This window comes from Syngnathus leptorhynchus, chromosome 20 (assembly GCF_054491065.1).
Source record: "Syngnathus leptorhynchus isolate UIUO chromosome 20, UIUO_Slep, whole genome shotgun sequence".
In the NCBI taxonomy this organism is placed as follows: Eukaryota; Metazoa; Chordata; class Actinopteri; order Syngnathiformes; family Syngnathidae; genus Syngnathus; species Syngnathus leptorhynchus.
The window spans coordinates 6,393,762-6,409,322 of record NC_141214.1 but is presented as its reverse complement, the minus strand read 5'-3'; the positions used below and the strand labels follow the sequence as shown (position 1 = coordinate 6,409,322).

The 15,561-nt window shown below is 49.2% G+C and overlaps 3 protein-coding genes across 6 annotated transcripts; 2 read left to right on the top strand and 1 right to left on the bottom strand.

Annotated features, from left to right (window-relative positions):
• Positions 1–473: 473 nt before the first annotated feature.
• Positions 474–10,114, top strand: pum1 (pumilio RNA-binding family member 1). Of its 2 annotated transcripts, none has more exons than XM_085901603.1 (23): positions 474–664; positions 2,130–2,301; positions 2,489–2,611; positions 2,819–2,887; positions 3,349–3,451; positions 3,547–3,737; positions 3,884–4,056; positions 4,125–4,383; positions 4,471–4,567; positions 4,660–4,758; positions 4,823–4,968; positions 5,040–5,178; positions 5,274–5,408; positions 5,522–5,830; positions 5,956–6,198; positions 6,283–6,553; positions 6,630–6,759; positions 6,834–6,968; positions 7,258–7,395; positions 7,465–7,590; positions 7,668–7,789; positions 7,905–8,106; positions 8,232–10,114. In XM_085901603.1, the coding sequence occupies exons 1-23, from the start codon at positions 510–512 to the stop codon at positions 8,361–8,363; spliced, it is 3,669 nt and encodes a 1,222-aa protein (XP_085757729.1). In that variant the 5' UTR covers positions 474–509; the 3' UTR covers positions 8,364–10,114. The 2 variants fall into 2 exon arrangements, with proteins under 2 accessions (XP_085757729.1, XP_085757730.1); XM_085901604.1 differs by having other exon boundaries at positions 476–664; positions 7,905–8,097; positions 8,232–10,113.
• Positions 9,139–13,835, bottom strand: cdc42se1 (CDC42 small effector 1). The gene is made up of 5 exons (XM_085901612.1): positions 13,151–13,835; positions 12,177–12,356; positions 11,655–11,759; positions 11,517–11,588; positions 9,139–11,411 (listed from the first exon to the last, which is right to left on the bottom strand). The coding sequence occupies exons 2-4, from the start codon at positions 12,228–12,230 to the stop codon at positions 11,520–11,522; spliced, it is 228 nt and encodes a 75-aa protein (XP_085757738.1). The 5' UTR covers positions 12,231–12,356; positions 13,151–13,835; the 3' UTR covers positions 9,139–11,411; positions 11,517–11,519.
• Positions 13,727–15,367, top strand: mllt11 (MLLT11 transcription factor 7 cofactor). 3 transcript variants are annotated; one of them, XM_085901609.1, is made up of 3 exons: positions 13,727–13,965; positions 14,475–14,628; positions 14,787–15,367. In XM_085901609.1, exons 2-3 carry the CDS (start codon positions 14,482–14,484, stop codon positions 14,880–14,882), a joined length of 243 nt encoding a protein of 80 aa, XP_085757735.1. In that variant the 5' UTR covers positions 13,727–13,965; positions 14,475–14,481; the 3' UTR covers positions 14,883–15,367. The 3 variants fall into 3 exon arrangements, with proteins under 3 accessions (XP_085757735.1, XP_085757736.1, XP_085757734.1); XM_085901610.1 differs by having other exon boundaries at positions 13,727–14,063; XM_085901608.1 differs by lacking the exon at positions 13,727–13,965 and adding an exon at positions 14,058–14,136.
• Positions 15,368–15,561: the final 194 nt, after the last annotated feature.

Sequence of the window (15,561 nt, the reverse complement as noted above, 5' to 3'; positions counted from 1 at the left end):
GAGTCGAACACCTAAAGGTGCACTGTACCGTTTGAAATAATAAAAACGTCACTTTCTACATGAAAAATTTGAATTGTGTCCGCATTGGATTGATTTTGACATTTGAGATGAATTGTTTTAAGTTATTGTCTTGTTAGCATTGACAGAAATTATTGTAATAAATGGCAATTTAACTAAATAACATTTGAAATTCTCATCAGGTTGTTTTTATGCTAAAAAAATACGTAGTCGATGGAAATACTGTTACCATGGCGACAGTCTGCATTACGTCACCCCCAAACGCTTTGCGGCAGTGTTTCCCCGAAGCCACCCGCAATGTTTTTGTTTTGATTTAAATGACTTTTATGTTTTTTATTTTATTGCGTATGGTTTAATAAACAAAACATGACAGACATGCCACCACCCACTTCGGTACAGTTTTCCTCCATGAATGAGGTCCATAAATGCAGCACAGAACCGAACAAAGAAAGCCGGGCCCCGGTGCGGCCCTCCCCTCCCCGGTTGGCGCAATGAACCGCACGCTCTCTCCCGGCCCTCCCGTCTTTTCCCATCATGCAGCGCTCGCGCCTACTCCTCCGCCGAGCCGCCATGTTGTCGGAGTGAAATCCTGGGGCGTCAGAGAGAAGCTGGGGCCCAAATCCGTCACCATCCACCCTCTCCGCCGGTGAGTACCGCCCGCTGAATGCGCGCGATACCTCGACACGCCGCTTAGCAACGGACCGGTGCGGATCTTGTCAACATGATGGGGCTAAAGGGGTGTCTTTTGTGAGACTCGCCTCCCGAGCTTACTGCCCCCCCCCCCCTTTCCTCCTGTTTTGTCTGTCTTCCGCTCCAGACAGCTCGCGGCCCTTTGTTAGCACCCGCGTCACGAGTACCTGTCCGATCGCGGGGGGGTTCGACACACCGGCAAGAGAGCCTAGCTGGCCCGTCCTACCGATCACCATCACCGCGGCCGCCGCTTGTTACTAAACACACTTTGGCGCCCATGTTTGGTCACCGGTTCACCGGGGGGGCTGCAAGCAGTGTGGAGTCGGACCGAGGGGGGCAGGCCGTGTTATTGTTGCCAGACACCGACAGAGCAAGCGAGGGAGCGAGTCCTTTCTCTCGCCAAACTGGCCGAATACGAGCGAGTGAAAGCTTTGGCTATTGATCGTCGGTGCCGGTGCGCGTTCTGCCTTGCTTTTGTTGTGTCATGTCCGCCGTGGAAGGGGGAAGACAAACGTGAGTGCCCGCAGAAGCTAACGTGTATTGTCACACCCCGTAAATGGAGCCGGTGGTGGGTACATGGACATGGATACATTTGCCCGGTAGACATCATGTTGGTTTCCGGGTACCGCAAGCGTGTCATGTCGGTGAATGACCCGAGTTGTTGTGGATTTCCGGGTGTTTGTCTACCCGCCTCTTCGTCGCCGTAGCTTCAAAAACACCTGACGCTTTCATCAAAGCGTCTTTTGGGTGGTGATTTTCATCATTTTATCGTGTTTTTCCCGTTTTTCTTTACAATCACTTTAGTGTCTTTTGTCTAATGGAGGCGTGTATGTCTGGAGATAGCTAACATGCTAATGTAATGCAACAATATGGCTCACTGCACTTCAGGGCCTAATATCAACCTGGTTGGGGTCTTTTTTTTGTAAGAGATTAAAGGGGATAAAGTCAAGAGGGGGTTGTACAAGACGGAAGGGCCTGTGAGTGATGCATTATTTTGGGGGTGGGGGGTTAGCATGTTCAGCATCCATCTGTCAGACTGCATCAGAAAGTGAGCATTGTTGTCATTGTCAAGGCAGACATTTTGATTTGGCTCTAATCAGATCGTGCAGGTGAGAGCCCATAAACCGATCCCCGCAATCAAATACTTTCAGAATGAAGTGCAGTGTGAAGAGGCTAGAAAAAAGATATTAGCTCAGCATGTTATACTGTAGTTGATTATTAAACTCAAAGTAAGACAGTTTGTTTTTACGCTTAACCTGTGCACGGATGATTTATGAATGCATTTGTATTGCGAGAGAATGATACTGTTTGTCCGAATTATTGCCTGCTTCAAAGTCCCGATGAAATGCTAACATATAATTGAGAGTCATCTTTCACGTGGTGATGTCATCATGGCTTAACGCTTATTTTGATGCTTCCAGGCTGTGGTGGAATGAGCAGTGCGTGCTGAAGACGAAAGCGGTACTCTGGCAGGATTCCTTCAGTCCCCATCATAGAACTACGTCTCCCAGCAGCATGCCCGTGGTGCTGAGCAGCGGAGGACACGCCCCTCCCAGCGGGCAGACGCCTCAGGCCGCACCACCCAGCCAGCAGGTGAGGCGGATCCGACCGAAAAGTCACACTCGGTGAAAACATTTCCCGTGTGTTGATATTCCTTCCTGACAATTCTCTAATTAAGTGTGCAAGCTGTTTCATTGTCAAACAGACCCAAAACGAAATGAAGGGATTCTCATGAACGACCGAAAAACACCTCGGTAACCTCGCCATTTTGTCCGCTCAGGGTGTGGCCGGCGCCGGACGCTCCCAGGACGACGCCATGGTGGACTACTTCTTCCAGCGGCAACACGGCGAGCAGCCCGGAAAACATCGCTGGCCCACTGGGGACAACATCCACGACAGTCAGGTGCTAACTGTGCCTTGACAATCAACGCGATTTGAGTCCGTGTCGATTAATTTGGCTCCATAACGTGATTAATTTTGATTCATTGTATGGGGGAAAAAAAAAAAAAAAAGTCCTCAAATAGACCATTTGGTTTTAAAGAAAGAAGAAAAAATAAAGCAACTCCTAAAGCACATGACGTATTTTGCTGATGCTGATTTTTGTCTTCAGGTGCGCTCCATGGACGAGTTGAACCACGACTTCCAGGCTCTAGCTTTGGAGGGACGCACCATGGGAGAGGTGAGACAAGCAAAATGGTTTACTTTTTTTTTAAGTCAGGCGTCGAATGACACGGGCTGTTTCTGTCTGGTGGCCCCGGACGAACCCGAACGCTAACCGCAGACTTGATGAACAGGAAATCGAAGGCTGGTGGAAGTTGGCGGAAAGTTTCAAAGGGATGTGCGTACTCTGCCTTTGTTTTTCCAGAAAAACAAGATTCGAGGAAAGACGAGAAAGTCGCCCAACAGTTTAGGCTTGCCTTCATTTTCACTTTACAAAAACACGAGTCTTTGTCTACACGTAGCCAGGCTATGTTTATTATTTATTATATTGATCATATTTTGTCACCCGCACGTCCCTGTAGGTTTAATTGTTCGCAAGCATGCAGTGTAAATCTGTCCCACAAATGATTTTTTTCTTTTCTGTGCAAGTGTAAGTTGAACCATTTTTTTTTTTTTTCCACTGGCTTTGTTTTCCTGCAGCTGCTCACCGGCAAGAAATTCTGGGAGACGGATGACTCCGCTAAGGATGGTCCGAAGGGCATCTTCCTGGACCAGTGGAGAGACAGCGCCTGGGGTGCCTCAGGTAGATGTTTGGATCTTTTGGTCACATTGAAGGTGGAAGCAACGGCACTCGATGTTCGCTTCCCATCACTCAAGCGTCGCTCCCGTTTCCCGCAGACCACTCGGTGTCACAGCCCATCATGGTGTCACGCCGACCCGGTCAAGGCTTCCACGGCGGCGAAGTGGGCGTGGGCTCGGTCATGTCGCCGCGATCTGAGAGCGGCGGGCTCGGGGTCAGCATGGTGGAGTACGTGCTGTCCTCGTCACCCGCCGACAAGTTGGACTCCTGCATGCGAAAAGGACCTTATGTGAGTCGCTGCCATTTGGAGCTCTTCTTGCTACTTGACTATACTCAGTAGACTGATTTCCTGCTTGTCAAAGAATTCATTTTCAGGTTTGAGATTTTTTTTTTTTATACAAGTGTATGGAGCTTTTGTCGTGTGTTATGACACAGGGCCAGCGGGACGGCGAGGTGGTGGAGGACAAGCGGGAGAAGCCAAAGGTGCCGTTTGAGGCAGAAAAGTTGAAAGAGCTGGCGGAGGTGGAGGCCGACGTCATCAATGATGTCATCAACCCAAACGGTCTCCCCGTGCAAAACGGCCTGGATGTCGACGTCAAAGACTTCGGGTACATCTCGCATGGGAAGCTTCTCCACCCAAGCGACGTTTGGGGCCTCAACCATGTTCTTCCCACAGCCGCCCGCCGGGCAACATGCAGCCGCCGGGCCCGGAGGGGGACCTGCTGGGCGGTCCGGGTGGCGTCGGCGTGGACGGGCTGACGCCCCTCGGCGGTGCCCCAAAACCGCCCGAGGACTTCTCGGGCGTGGACCAGGGCGGCGTTGCCATGGACCAAATGGAGTCTGTGATGGAGCCGCTGCAGTTTGATTACAACTCGCAGATGCCCATGGACTCTGCGCCCACCGTGGGACTCTTTGATTACACCAACCAGCAGCAGGTATGTGCACTCTTCCTTCCTTGATGAGCAATTAGGCATGGATTGCTTTTTGAGGATTTGGTGCAATCGATTTCTTTTGTGCTTCAGCTCTTCCAGAGAAACAACGCACTGGCCGTGCAGCAGCTGACCGCCGCCCAGCAGCAGCAGTACGCCTTGGCGGCGGCGGCACAGCAGCCGCACATTGGTAGGAAAACGTCACACTTAGCCCAAATGATCACACAAATGGAAGAAATTGGATGTTACGGCTTCTGATGTTCTTCTACCCGTTGTCACTAGGTCTGGCCCCCGCCTTTGTTCCCAATCCTTACATCATCAGCGCCGGCCCGCCCGGTACGGACCCTTACGCGGCGGGACTCGCAGCGGCGGCGACGCTCGGCAAGTGTCACAGCTCGATACGCACGTAGGGACGTTCGCAGACTTACAAATTGCCCGTTTGTAGGTCCGGCGGTGATGCCTCCTCAATACTACGGCGTCACCCCGTGGGGCGTGTACCCCGCCAATCTGTTCCAGCAACAGGCGGCCGCCGCCGCTAACAACTCTGCCAATCAGCAGGCGGCAAACCAGGGCCAGCAGAACCAACAGCAGGTCGGCCAGACAAATGTTTATTCAGGCATTGAAGTCGTGACGTGACCAATATTTTTCTCTCCACCCACAAGGTGATGCGTGCCGGAGGAAACCAGCGTCCCTTAACGCCCAGCCAGGGGCAGCAAGGCCAGCAGAATGAGCAACTGGTTGCCACGGCGGCCGTCAACTCCGCCCTTGCCTTCGGGCAGGGGCTCGCTGCAGGAGTGCCCGGTTAGTATCTTTAACTGATGGTTTTCTTTACAGTGCTCTTTAGTTTTCCTCACTTTGCTCATCTTCTTTTTTTTTTTTTTTTCTTCCCCTGCCAGGTTACCCGGTCCTGGCCCCGGCAGCCTACTACGACCAAACAGGCGCCCTGGTGGTAAACACTGGAGCTCGTAGCGGCCCCGTTCGCCTTATGGCGCCCGCTTCTGTCATCATATCGCCTTCTGCCGCGCAAGCAGGTAAAGGACGGTGGAGACGGCTCAACCGTCACATTAGTTCAAGTGAAAATAAAGTCATTGTAACATTCAAAGCGAGCCACAGACAATTAAATACGTACGTTTGCTCTTGTCAGTTGCTGCCGCGGCAGCCTCGGCGGGCGGCGCCAACGGCGGCCTGGGCGGCGGCGCCAACGGCCCCTTCCGCGCCATGACGTCCCAGCAGCACCAGCAGCAACAGCAGGGCGGACCCGGCGGCGGCCCTCTAGGCGGCAGCTCCTTCTACGGCTCGTCCTCGCTCAGCTCGTCTTCGCAGAGCTCCTCGCTCTTCTCGCAGGGCTCCGGCCAGCCCGGCCCGGGTTCCGCTTCCCTTGGCTTCAGCCAGCAAGCCTCCTCGTCCCTGGGCGCCACGTTGGGGGCCACGTTGGGAGGCTTCGGCACTGCAGGTAGCAACAACCTTCTGATTTCATGTCACCTTCTACTATCCTTTTTTTTTTTTTTTTTGGGTGGCTTCTCAGTCAAATGTGACTAGGGTTAACTCAACAGAGCTGTTGTGGTTGTCTCCCTCTAGTGGCCAACTCTAGCGGTGGCAGCGGCTCACGGCGGGACTCTCTAACAGGCAATAGCGAGCTGTACAAGCGCACACCCTCCAGCCTCACACCTATCGGTCACAGCGGCTTCTACAACGGCACGCTGGGCTTCAGCCCCTCGCCCGGCCCGGTGGGCATGCCACTACCCAACCAGGGCCCGTCCCACTCGCTTACCCCACCGCCCTCACTCTCCAACCACAGCTCCTCATCCAACCTCAATTTGGGTAGGGTCGGCGACAACACGACGCAAGTTCTCTGACTTTTTGGATCGGGTTCAATTTACGCCTGTGTCTGATGTCACCTCACAGGCGGCCTGACCAACGGAAGCGGGCGGTTCATCTCGGCCGCCCCGGGCGCCGAGGCCAAGTACCGGAGCGCCGCCAGCTCGGGCTCGTCGCTCTTCTCTCCCAGCAGTCAGCTGTTCCCGTCGTCGCGGCTACGCTACGGCATGTCCGACGTGATGCCGTCGGGACGCAGCCGCCTGCTGGAGGACTTCCGCAACAACCGCTACCCCAACCTGCAGCTCCGCGACATCGCCGGACACATCATGGAGTTCAGTCAGGACCAGCACGGCAGCAGGTTAGCACTTAGCGACATTAGCGTTTTGACACTCATCGAGGACATTAGCAGCATGCTAAGTCAACTTCTCGCACAGGTTCATTCAGTTAAAGTTAGAACGAGCCAGTCCGGCCGAGCGCCAGCTTGTCTTCAGTGAAATCCTGCAGGCCGCCTACCAGCTGATGGTGGACGTCTTTGGCAACTATGTTATCCAGAAGTTCTTTGAGGTATGCCTCACCGTACTTTGGGCTGTATTTTTTTCGTAGCATAGCAAGAGACATAGACTTCATTTTGTGTACAGTTTGGCAGCTTGGACCAGAAGCTGGCGTTGGCCGAGCGCATCCGCGGCCACGTCCTGTCACTGGCTCTGCAGATGTACGGCTGCAGAGTCATCCAGAAGGCGCTGGAGTTCATCCCGTCCGATCAGCAGGTCATTGTGAGTATGACGCACTTTTGTTCTGACAGTCAAAAATAATCCTAAAAGGGCAAGGGGGGGGAAAAAAAGAAATCGCATGAGTCTCGTACACTTTCATATGTCTTCCTCTATGTCAAGAAAAGTATGTTTAATAAAATGCTTTTGTAGAGTTGGGCTTTAAAATAGCAACCAAGGGTGTTCAAAGCGTGCTGCTATTTGTTGGTCCCAATTAAGCCCCAGTAAATAAATAAAAAAAATCCTACTTGGAGGTACTTTTATTCCTCGCAAACGGTGACTCCTCTTTTGTCAGAGCGAGATGGTGCGCGAGCTGGACGGCCACGTGCTCAAGTGCGTGAAGGACCAGAACGGCAACCACGTGGTGCAGAAGTGCATCGAGTGTGTGCAGCCGCACGCGCTGCACTTCATCATAGACGCCTTCAAGGGACAGGTAGTCGTGTTGTCACGGCAACGCAAACCGCAGCAGCCTCCTAATACTAGCGTTTGATTTGCGCACCAGGTCTTCGCCTTGTCCACTCACCCGTACGGCTGCCGAGTCATCCAGCGCATCCTGGAGCATTGCTTGCCCGAGCAGACGCTGCCCATCCTGGAGGAGCTCCACCAGCACACGGAGCAGCTCGTGCAGGTCCGCTCACACCTTCACATCTCCACATCGGAGCAACACGCCAGGTTCAAACCCTTTTGTGGCGTTTGTTCGCGCAGGACCAATACGGCAACTACGTCATCCAGCATGTGTTGGAGCACGGCCGAGCCGAAGATAAGAGCAAGATCGTGGTGGAGATCAGAGGGAACGTGTTGGGACTCAGCCAGCACAAGTTTGCCAGGTAGTGGCATGTGGGTTTGAGGGAGACGTGCTCCTTGCCCGTGTTGTCATTTTCTAAGCCAAGCTGCCACTGTCATTCAAAAGAAATTAAAAAAAATTAATTTCCTGTTTATTAGCAACGTGGTGGAGAAGTGCGTGACGCACGCGTCGCGGGCAGAGCGAGCAGTGTTGATCGACGAAGTGTGCAGCCTGACAGAGGGCCCCCACAGTGCCTTATACACCATGATGAAGGACCAGTATGCCAACTACGTAGTGCAGAAGATGATCGACGTGGCCGAGCCCACCCAGCGCAAGATCGTCATGCACAAGGTGCGCGAGGTGAACGGCAAAAGCGTCACGAGAACATCCCTTTTGTTTTTGAATTCTGAAAGATGAAACAATGTCTTCATCCAAAAGAGTTTTATTTGAGTGACCGCCCCCCCCCCCCCAAATGTGCTTTTCAGATCCGGCCGCACATCTCCACGCTGCGGAAGTACACGTACGGCAAACACATCCTGGCCAAGCTGGAGAAGTACTACATGAAGAACGGCGTGGACCTGGGACCCCTGTGCGTGCCCCCCAATGGCATCATGTAAACCCCCAGCACCACCGCCCCTCAAATATGGTCGTATCCCCCTTCAAGAATTACCACCCCCTGACCTTTCCACAGTCCCTCAGTTTCCATGGTAACCCTTCCAATAGTCCCGGCCTGCTGACCTCGGGGTTCTGTTCCACCTTTCCCATTCAAAATTTCCCCCCCCCCGCCCCCTATTTAACTTTTGGCTCCCTACCACTATTCGGAATGTCTATTTAATTTGTCGGCCAATCGTAGAGGAGCGCACACGAACACGCGAGCTAACCAGCCTACACGTCATTTAGCATGGGAGTTTTCTGGTCTTGCTTCTATAAATATAACATGTATACTTGGTGTAGAATCTTTGCATATACAGTACATATGAATATATATATATATAAATATATATATACAAACTTTGTAGGTTTTTTTTTCTGGTTTTTGATGTTGAATCTGTATCTATAATGTATCCTAGTAGTGACCACGCATACTTCTGACTGTATACTTGTACATTTGTAAACCCTTGTAATGTAAAAGTGCTTTACCGCCCTTTTTTGGTATGATGATAAAAACAATTTAGGGGGGAAAAAACTTTACCTGTGCATTTCAGTGTAAATTCTCACTTTTTGGTTTGTGACATGAGTTCTTGTACATTGTAAATTGTAATATCAAGTTTAGCTTTTTGCTTTGTTTTCTCCTTTCTATATCTATACAGTGTAGTACTTGTACAAAAAAAAAAAAATGCACCACGCTTGGTTTTATCTGCTTAAGTTAAAAAGAAAAATCTCCTGACTTGATTTGTTTTTTTGTTTTTTTTTACACTTTTTTTTTAAAAAATCTTTTTAATAGAAAAGCTTCACTTTTGGTGGGAGAAAATATGACTTGTACAGAGGAGATACCCCCCCCCTCCCCATTTATTTCTCTAGTGCTGTAAGTGCTGTATCATACTTGTCCATGATTTTTTTTTTTTTGGGTTGAAAAGAGATGAAAGGCAGCCATTTTTTGAGGTGAAGTTTAAAAAAAAAAAAAAAAAGTAGAAAAAAAGCCACCTTGTGTATATTTACTACTACGAGCACACCTTGTAACCATATGTGTATAGTTAACAAAAACCTGTGTATGCTTACTTGCCTGGGCAACTATTTTTTGTAACTCCTGTTGTAGATTGTCTCTAAACAATTGTGTGATCTTTATTTTGAAACCAAACAGAAAAAGAAAACCCCCCCAAAAATGTTAAAAATTCAAATCTGTGTGTCTGTGTCTTTGTTGTTTACTTGATTCAATGCCTGCGCTTGATTTAAATGACTTTTTTTTTTAATTATTAATATTTTCTTGTGATTCAAGCATAGGTAATTGAGAGGATCAGGAGCATTCTTAGTATTAAAGCATAATTAAAGTGAAATAGGGTAAAACTGTCTGTTTGACAGCACAATGTCATATGTTCGCGTTACTTATTATTTACAAGAAAAAATAAACACCAGAATTGGGGCAGGGTCAATTCTCAAATGGAGCAGATTCTTCAAAGTTAGTCCCAAACATTTTATTACTACCCCCGTGGGGACAAGTGGTATAGAAGATGGATGGAAGGATGGATAAATAGACTAATAACAGCAAAGGTCAGTTTTGTTGCTTGTTTCGGACATTTTTGTGCGGTATTGTTTGTATTTGTTTGTGTATTGTTTAAACATTCTCTCTGCTTCTCTATATTTGCACAGTGGAATCCTGTTGTGACTGACTAACTCTTGTCAAACGCCTTTATAAATTATTCACGGAAATTAAATCAAGCAAATGTCATTTACACCCCAACGCCATGGGCTTCAATAGTTTGCGTGTTATTTTCCAAATATTTTAAGGTTAGCGCTCACCGTTCAATAACGTGTTTATATTGATCATGGTTTAAGCGTGTGCTTCACAAATTCACCGCAAGAGGGCGACAGAGTAATTCAAAACATTAATTTACATGATTACGCACAGCCGGATCATGGGGGGGAAGTACTTATAGGGGAAATAAAAGAGCAATAAATAGTCTAAGCCAGATAAAATCCTTCTTTGCAGTCTTTGTTTAGTGTTTTGTTTTGGGAGAGAGACAAAATGTATAGAAGAGCGCTTTCTTCATATTTGAGAGAACGCCTTTACTGAAGTTGTTGATTGTGCATGCGAATGGACCTTGCCAGCACCTTCCTCAGGAAACACTGCAGCCATTCATAGCACAGGAAAGCGTATAAGCGTGTGGCCAGGAAGGAGGCGGGAAGCCAAGGCAGGCGTGCAGGAAGGAAATGAGGAGGTCTGTTGAACAAAGTCCGAAAACGGGAACATGCCACTGGACTTGTTTTTCTCGTTGGCCCGCTGTGACGAGACTCACTACGCAACAAGTGGGCTGCGCGGGCGCCCTTTAGTGGTGTGCCAAAGAATGACTGTAGTACAGCAACTTTGCCGTGTGTCCGGTTATTACTCATAATTATTACGCCAAATCCTTTCACAATGCACGGTTTTATTTATCAGTCACAAAGAGAGCTAGCGGAGCTTAGCGTAGCAAGCATGTGTGTGTGTGTGTGTGTGTGTTAGATAGCATGTCAGCAAAACCTCACGGGTGTTGTGTGTTAGAGTTGTCACATGATCTGGTCACCCTGAGTTTCTGTCGAGGCCAAAGTTTATTTCATCTGGTCACATACTGCCATTTTCTGGCCTGAAATTGTCCACGGCTTGTCAGGAAGCGGTCACGTGATCCAGAAAGTCTTAAAAAGAGGAAGTCCTCCAGTGCATCAGACTGCGACTCCATCGCTCAGGTCGTACGATTGCCACGAGTTTAAAGCATTCCGGGAACTTGCCGTGCAACCGACGCCGACAATTGTGCAGAAAGCGAGCGGGCGAAGCCGAGTCCGACGATGTGTGTATTTATCCTCGAGCGGTAACATCATTTCATCCCTCTGAGTCGATCGGCGTCAAACTGAAACCCGGATGAGCGGAGGCTCTGCGCTTTTTGGCCAAGATGGCGTGCTCCCCAGCGCCAAAAGGACGGATGCTGGGACTCCCGGGGTCGGCAGCATAAAGGACTCTCGGCACGGCGAGACACCTGACAAACACGAGAGTCAACGTACGGCTGATGGTACAAGAAAAAGAAGCTCCGAGGAGAGGAGGACGAGAAAAGAAAGACCAGAAAAATATGGTGGTGCTTTACCGGCTATAAGAGGCTGTTCCTGCCGTTCAACTGTGGGCATTTGGAGCTCATCTGCTCCTGAACGGACCCCGACTGTACACAGAGAGAGAGAGAGAGGGTGAGGGGGGCCCCCGGCGGTGCCAATGTCTTGTGCCTTACCGGCTGGAGTCCGTCAGCCATCTCTCCTGAACCGATGTGCGTCAGGTGGATGAAATTAGTGGGCTCGCCGATCATGCTGCGGTCGATCCTCCGCCTCCTCCTCTTCTGCACACACGCACGCACGTACAGGTGAGCGTCACGCGCAAACTAACTTTTCTTCTTTTGGCGTCAGGCCGCAAACAGAGCGCCATGTGACTAAAGGGATCGGACGCCTTAGGCGACAAGCTGCTCACGAGTCACGGAGGCCCGCCGCTTGCTTTTCCTGACAAAAAGGAAAGTCCCGTCGAGCTCCCCCCCGCCAGCGAGGTCATCGGCGCCGCTATTGTTACGGCAGGCCGAAGAGAAAAGTCTAAAAATAGAAGCGGCGGCGACATCCGGTACGTCCATTCGCAACACCAACGTCATCGTCGCTATTGACCGGTTCTGGCTTTAAACTGGGCTTTGACTCCAATGTGGCAAAACCACACACAGCCAAGCCCGCTGAGGACAAAAAAAGGCTAGTGCAACACGGCGGCCTCTCACCGGCGGCGCTTTGGCCATGACGCAGCAGGCCATCTTGTGCCAGAATTCGCTCATCCTGACGCCCGCCCGCCTGCGTTCTGCCGTCGCCCTGCCGGCCAGCGGCTAGTCGGGGAACATCCAGAAGGCCTATCGGCGCGGCCCAGTCCGGCCCGGCCAGCGTTCGCCAGACAGCTGTTGGATCTGCAAACACACGAGTTGAGCTTTAACGTTGGCGTTTCTAGTCAGGAGCGAGTTTCTGATGTTCTCGAGTAAACAGCGCACTGCTTTTGGTCCAGCTCAAAGCAGATGATAAAGCAGGAATGCGCGAGCGACAAGCAGCTTCACGTTTGCCGACAGGAATGTTCCCGTCGACGCCGCGGGGAGCAGCAACACGTTTGCAGACGTTTGCCTACGCGGCTTTCCGCTGCTTTGGGAATCGAGTAATCATGGTCACAAAGGTCGGGACGGCACAGGATCGAATGAGTGCGTGACAGTATTGAATTTGTGTCTGGGTCTCAAGTCAGCTGGAGAAGATTCTGGCTGACTTTAGGCGAGAGGCCCGGTACACCCTAGACTGGTCGCTACCTAGCCGATGGTGGGACACAAACAAGCATTCACGCTCACATTCCTCAATGAAGCTCAAAGAGAATGGAAAGCATTTTCCAAAAGTTACATTTGCCCCATGAGCAAGCTTGTAATTGATTCAGCTCACTGTGACTCTCCTCCCTCATCCCCAATAATATTGGGGCCCTAACTTGAGTCAAAATGTAACATTTTTCTAAAGTTGAAACTAACTTTGACTGCAACTGCCTGCCCCTGAACTTTATCCTGGGCTTCAAGCAAACAAACGCAAGTGAGGCAAATGAGCAAAAATTGATCTGAGAGCTGCCAAACTGCGAGCTGTCAATCATTAACGCCTTCAAACGGTTCCCTTCATCTGAACTTTGACACATTGCAGGGTGAGCAACAAAAGAAGAAAAACAAGAATGACTCACCAAGAAGCGGACTTGAAGTGACTGCACGCTCAACTCGTTTCTCTGTCTTACTGACTCGATGTCACAATCTTTCTTTCTTGAGTGGGATTTTCTTTTTTTCTTTCTTTTTTTTTCTTTTTGAGGCGCGGTCCTCAAGGAGGAAGTCCCGCCTCCCGGTTCCCGCCCAAGCGAACACCGACGTCGCCCCCTGCCGGCACTTTATGATCATCGCTGTAGTAGCCCGGCCCAGAAGCTCGTCAGTGACGTCGACATTTCATGTGCACAAACGCGAAGACGCTTCATCATAATAAAGTAATTTATAGTCCAGTAAAAGGTCAAAAAAATTAAATGACGACTGCTTTGCGCATGTGCGTCTGCAAATCTTCCATTAATAAGACATAAAAGGCAAAAGTAAAAGAACACAATTTCTTATGCCTTTACCATATTTCCACGAGCGATATAATTATTTTCTAATATTGATTTAGAAATCATAATCGATGGAAAGATTAGATTCCTACGCAATTTTGGAGAATATCTTTTTTTTTTTTTTTAGCAAGAACAACATTTTTCCCCTCAATTGTCGTCAAATCCGCAATGAATTGTGGGTAAAACAAGATAAGATGCGGTCTTGGCCGAAGTGTAGAAGAAACACGCACTTGGGATACCTTACGCACTTGATTTCTCCCAACTAGAATAGGCTAGTGCGAGTATTTGGACAGAGCCCAAATCTCATCATCCTCAACCTGTCGTCCTCTGCAGCATCTGGCGTCTTTATCGTCAGCAAAGCAGCACAAGACGACACACAGCATTCAAACGTATTTGCACTCTGGAAGAAGGTGATTGATCGTTTTTATTGTCTCCGAAATTTATTCAGACATTTGCGGCGACGAATATCTTCGTTTTGTTCATTGCTTCAATCCGCGACAATTCAACGGTAAGACGTGAGGAAAAAAAAAAAAGATCGCCTCCTTTTCCTTGACAAGAAAGAGAGAAATGAAATCAAGTGTGTACGTTGACATTAATGATATGACGTTCTAAGCTTTTTGCTGTCATCTTAGTGAAATGATTTTATTTATTTATTATTCCGGTCAACGCCTTAAAATGAACGGTAGCAGATGCGAACGGCGATCGCACGAATGAAATTGGTCGATTTATCTTGCATCGTCATGATGAGTCCAGAGGGGAAAAAAAATAGCATTTGTGACCAAATGTGCTCAATCCGTCCTCATAATTGGAAGCTTCTTGTTGTGCGCTCATTTTCACAATTAAAACAAGAAAGTCAGCATGAAGCGAAAAGGCAGTTATCAGTACATAAGCCGCGGTTGATGCCGACTTGACTTTGCAGGTCAACGATGATGGAGAAGTCAAGTAGCCAGTATGACTCGTTCATGTTCTGGAGGCAGCCCGTTCCGGCCCTGGATCTTTCCGAGCTGCGGGACCTCGGCTTGCTCGACAATCCCTGCAACCAAGGAGACGGGCTGATCAAACGGGATGAACATGTGAGTGGGCGGGACTAAAGACACCACCCAAAAGCAATACCGCCCAATATATATTGAGGCAGAGCACAAATGAAACATGAGGAAACATTCCCATTAGACCACCCAACCAAAAGTGTCAAAGGTCATATGTGTTAACAATGACGACGCGCTGCGTGCAGGAGCAGGAGCTGAACGAGTTCTCGTCCTTCAACTACTGGAGAGATCCCATCGCCGATGTGGACGCTCTGCTGGCAGACCTCAACCTGCTGCTCTGAGCCCCGCCCTCTGCCCCACCCAGATGAAGCATGTTACAAAAGCTGACGTGATGTCATTAAGTTGCTGCATGTCGTGGTCTGAGCCTGCAAAACTACAATTTCCATTTTTGAGGTTGAGAGATTAGTTCATCGCCTTTATGATTTTGCCTTCTTTTCCAAATCAAAAGTCTATTGTTGTATTAATATATATTTTAAGGTGCGTTTGTATTTTGCCTATTTCATGCTGCTGATTTGATCATCCTCACACTTTAGCCCCTGGAAAAATAAACATTTTTGTCATTTGAATGTACCAAACCATGGCAACAACCAATGAATTTTCTTTTGTTGCAACAGCAGCTGTTCGTGAATTCTCAAAAGCGTTCGAGGCCAATGTCACCAACAAAGATAGCAGATTCGAATCCATTGTTTGTTGTTCTCGTTTGTCACAACATAGTTTGACTCCAGTATCAGCAAACCTTCATCACAATCTTCCTAGAAATAAAGAAATGTCGTATTTTCAAAGCATTTTAATTCATTACTCCAACTGACATGCTGCAGCGGCAGATCTTCACCACCAAGCCGCTTGCACGCTCCAACAACTTGAAAGGGGCGCGGCGACGGCGCACTATCTTGAACACTCTACGCACTTGCAACCCCCCGCAACGAGAACGTGCAAGGGTGCAAAAAAACGAGAATTTGG

Excerpts from the sequence above, each read along its gene's own strand:
- cdc42se1 (XM_085901612.1), bottom strand. The coding sequence starts at position 12,230 with ATGAGCGAATTCTGGCACAAGATGGCCTGCTGCGTCATGGCCAAAGCG. Across the intron at positions 11,760-12,176 it reads TCATGGCCAAAGCGCCGCCG|AAGAGGAGGAGGCGGAGGAT; the intron begins GTGAGAGGCCGC and ends GCGTGTGTGCAG. Across the intron at positions 11,589-11,654 it reads TGGCTGACGGACTCCAGCCG|TCGGGGTCCGTTCAGGAGCA; the intron begins GTAAGGCACAAG and ends CTCTGTGTACAG.
- mllt11 (XM_085901608.1), top strand. Across the intron at positions 14,629-14,786 it reads TGATCAAACGGGATGAACAT|GAGCAGGAGCTGAACGAGTT; the intron begins GTGAGTGGGCGG and ends CGCTGCGTGCAG.
- pum1 (XM_085901603.1), top strand. The coding sequence starts at position 510 with ATGAACCGCACGCTCTCTCCCGGCCCTCCCGTCTTTTCCCATCATGCA. Across the intron at positions 6,199-6,282 it reads CTCATCCAACCTCAATTTGG|GCGGCCTGACCAACGGAAGC; the intron begins GTAGGGTCGGCG and ends GTCACCTCACAG. Across the intron at positions 6,760-6,833 it reads TTATCCAGAAGTTCTTTGAG|TTTGGCAGCTTGGACCAGAA; the intron begins GTATGCCTCACC and ends TTTTGTGTACAG.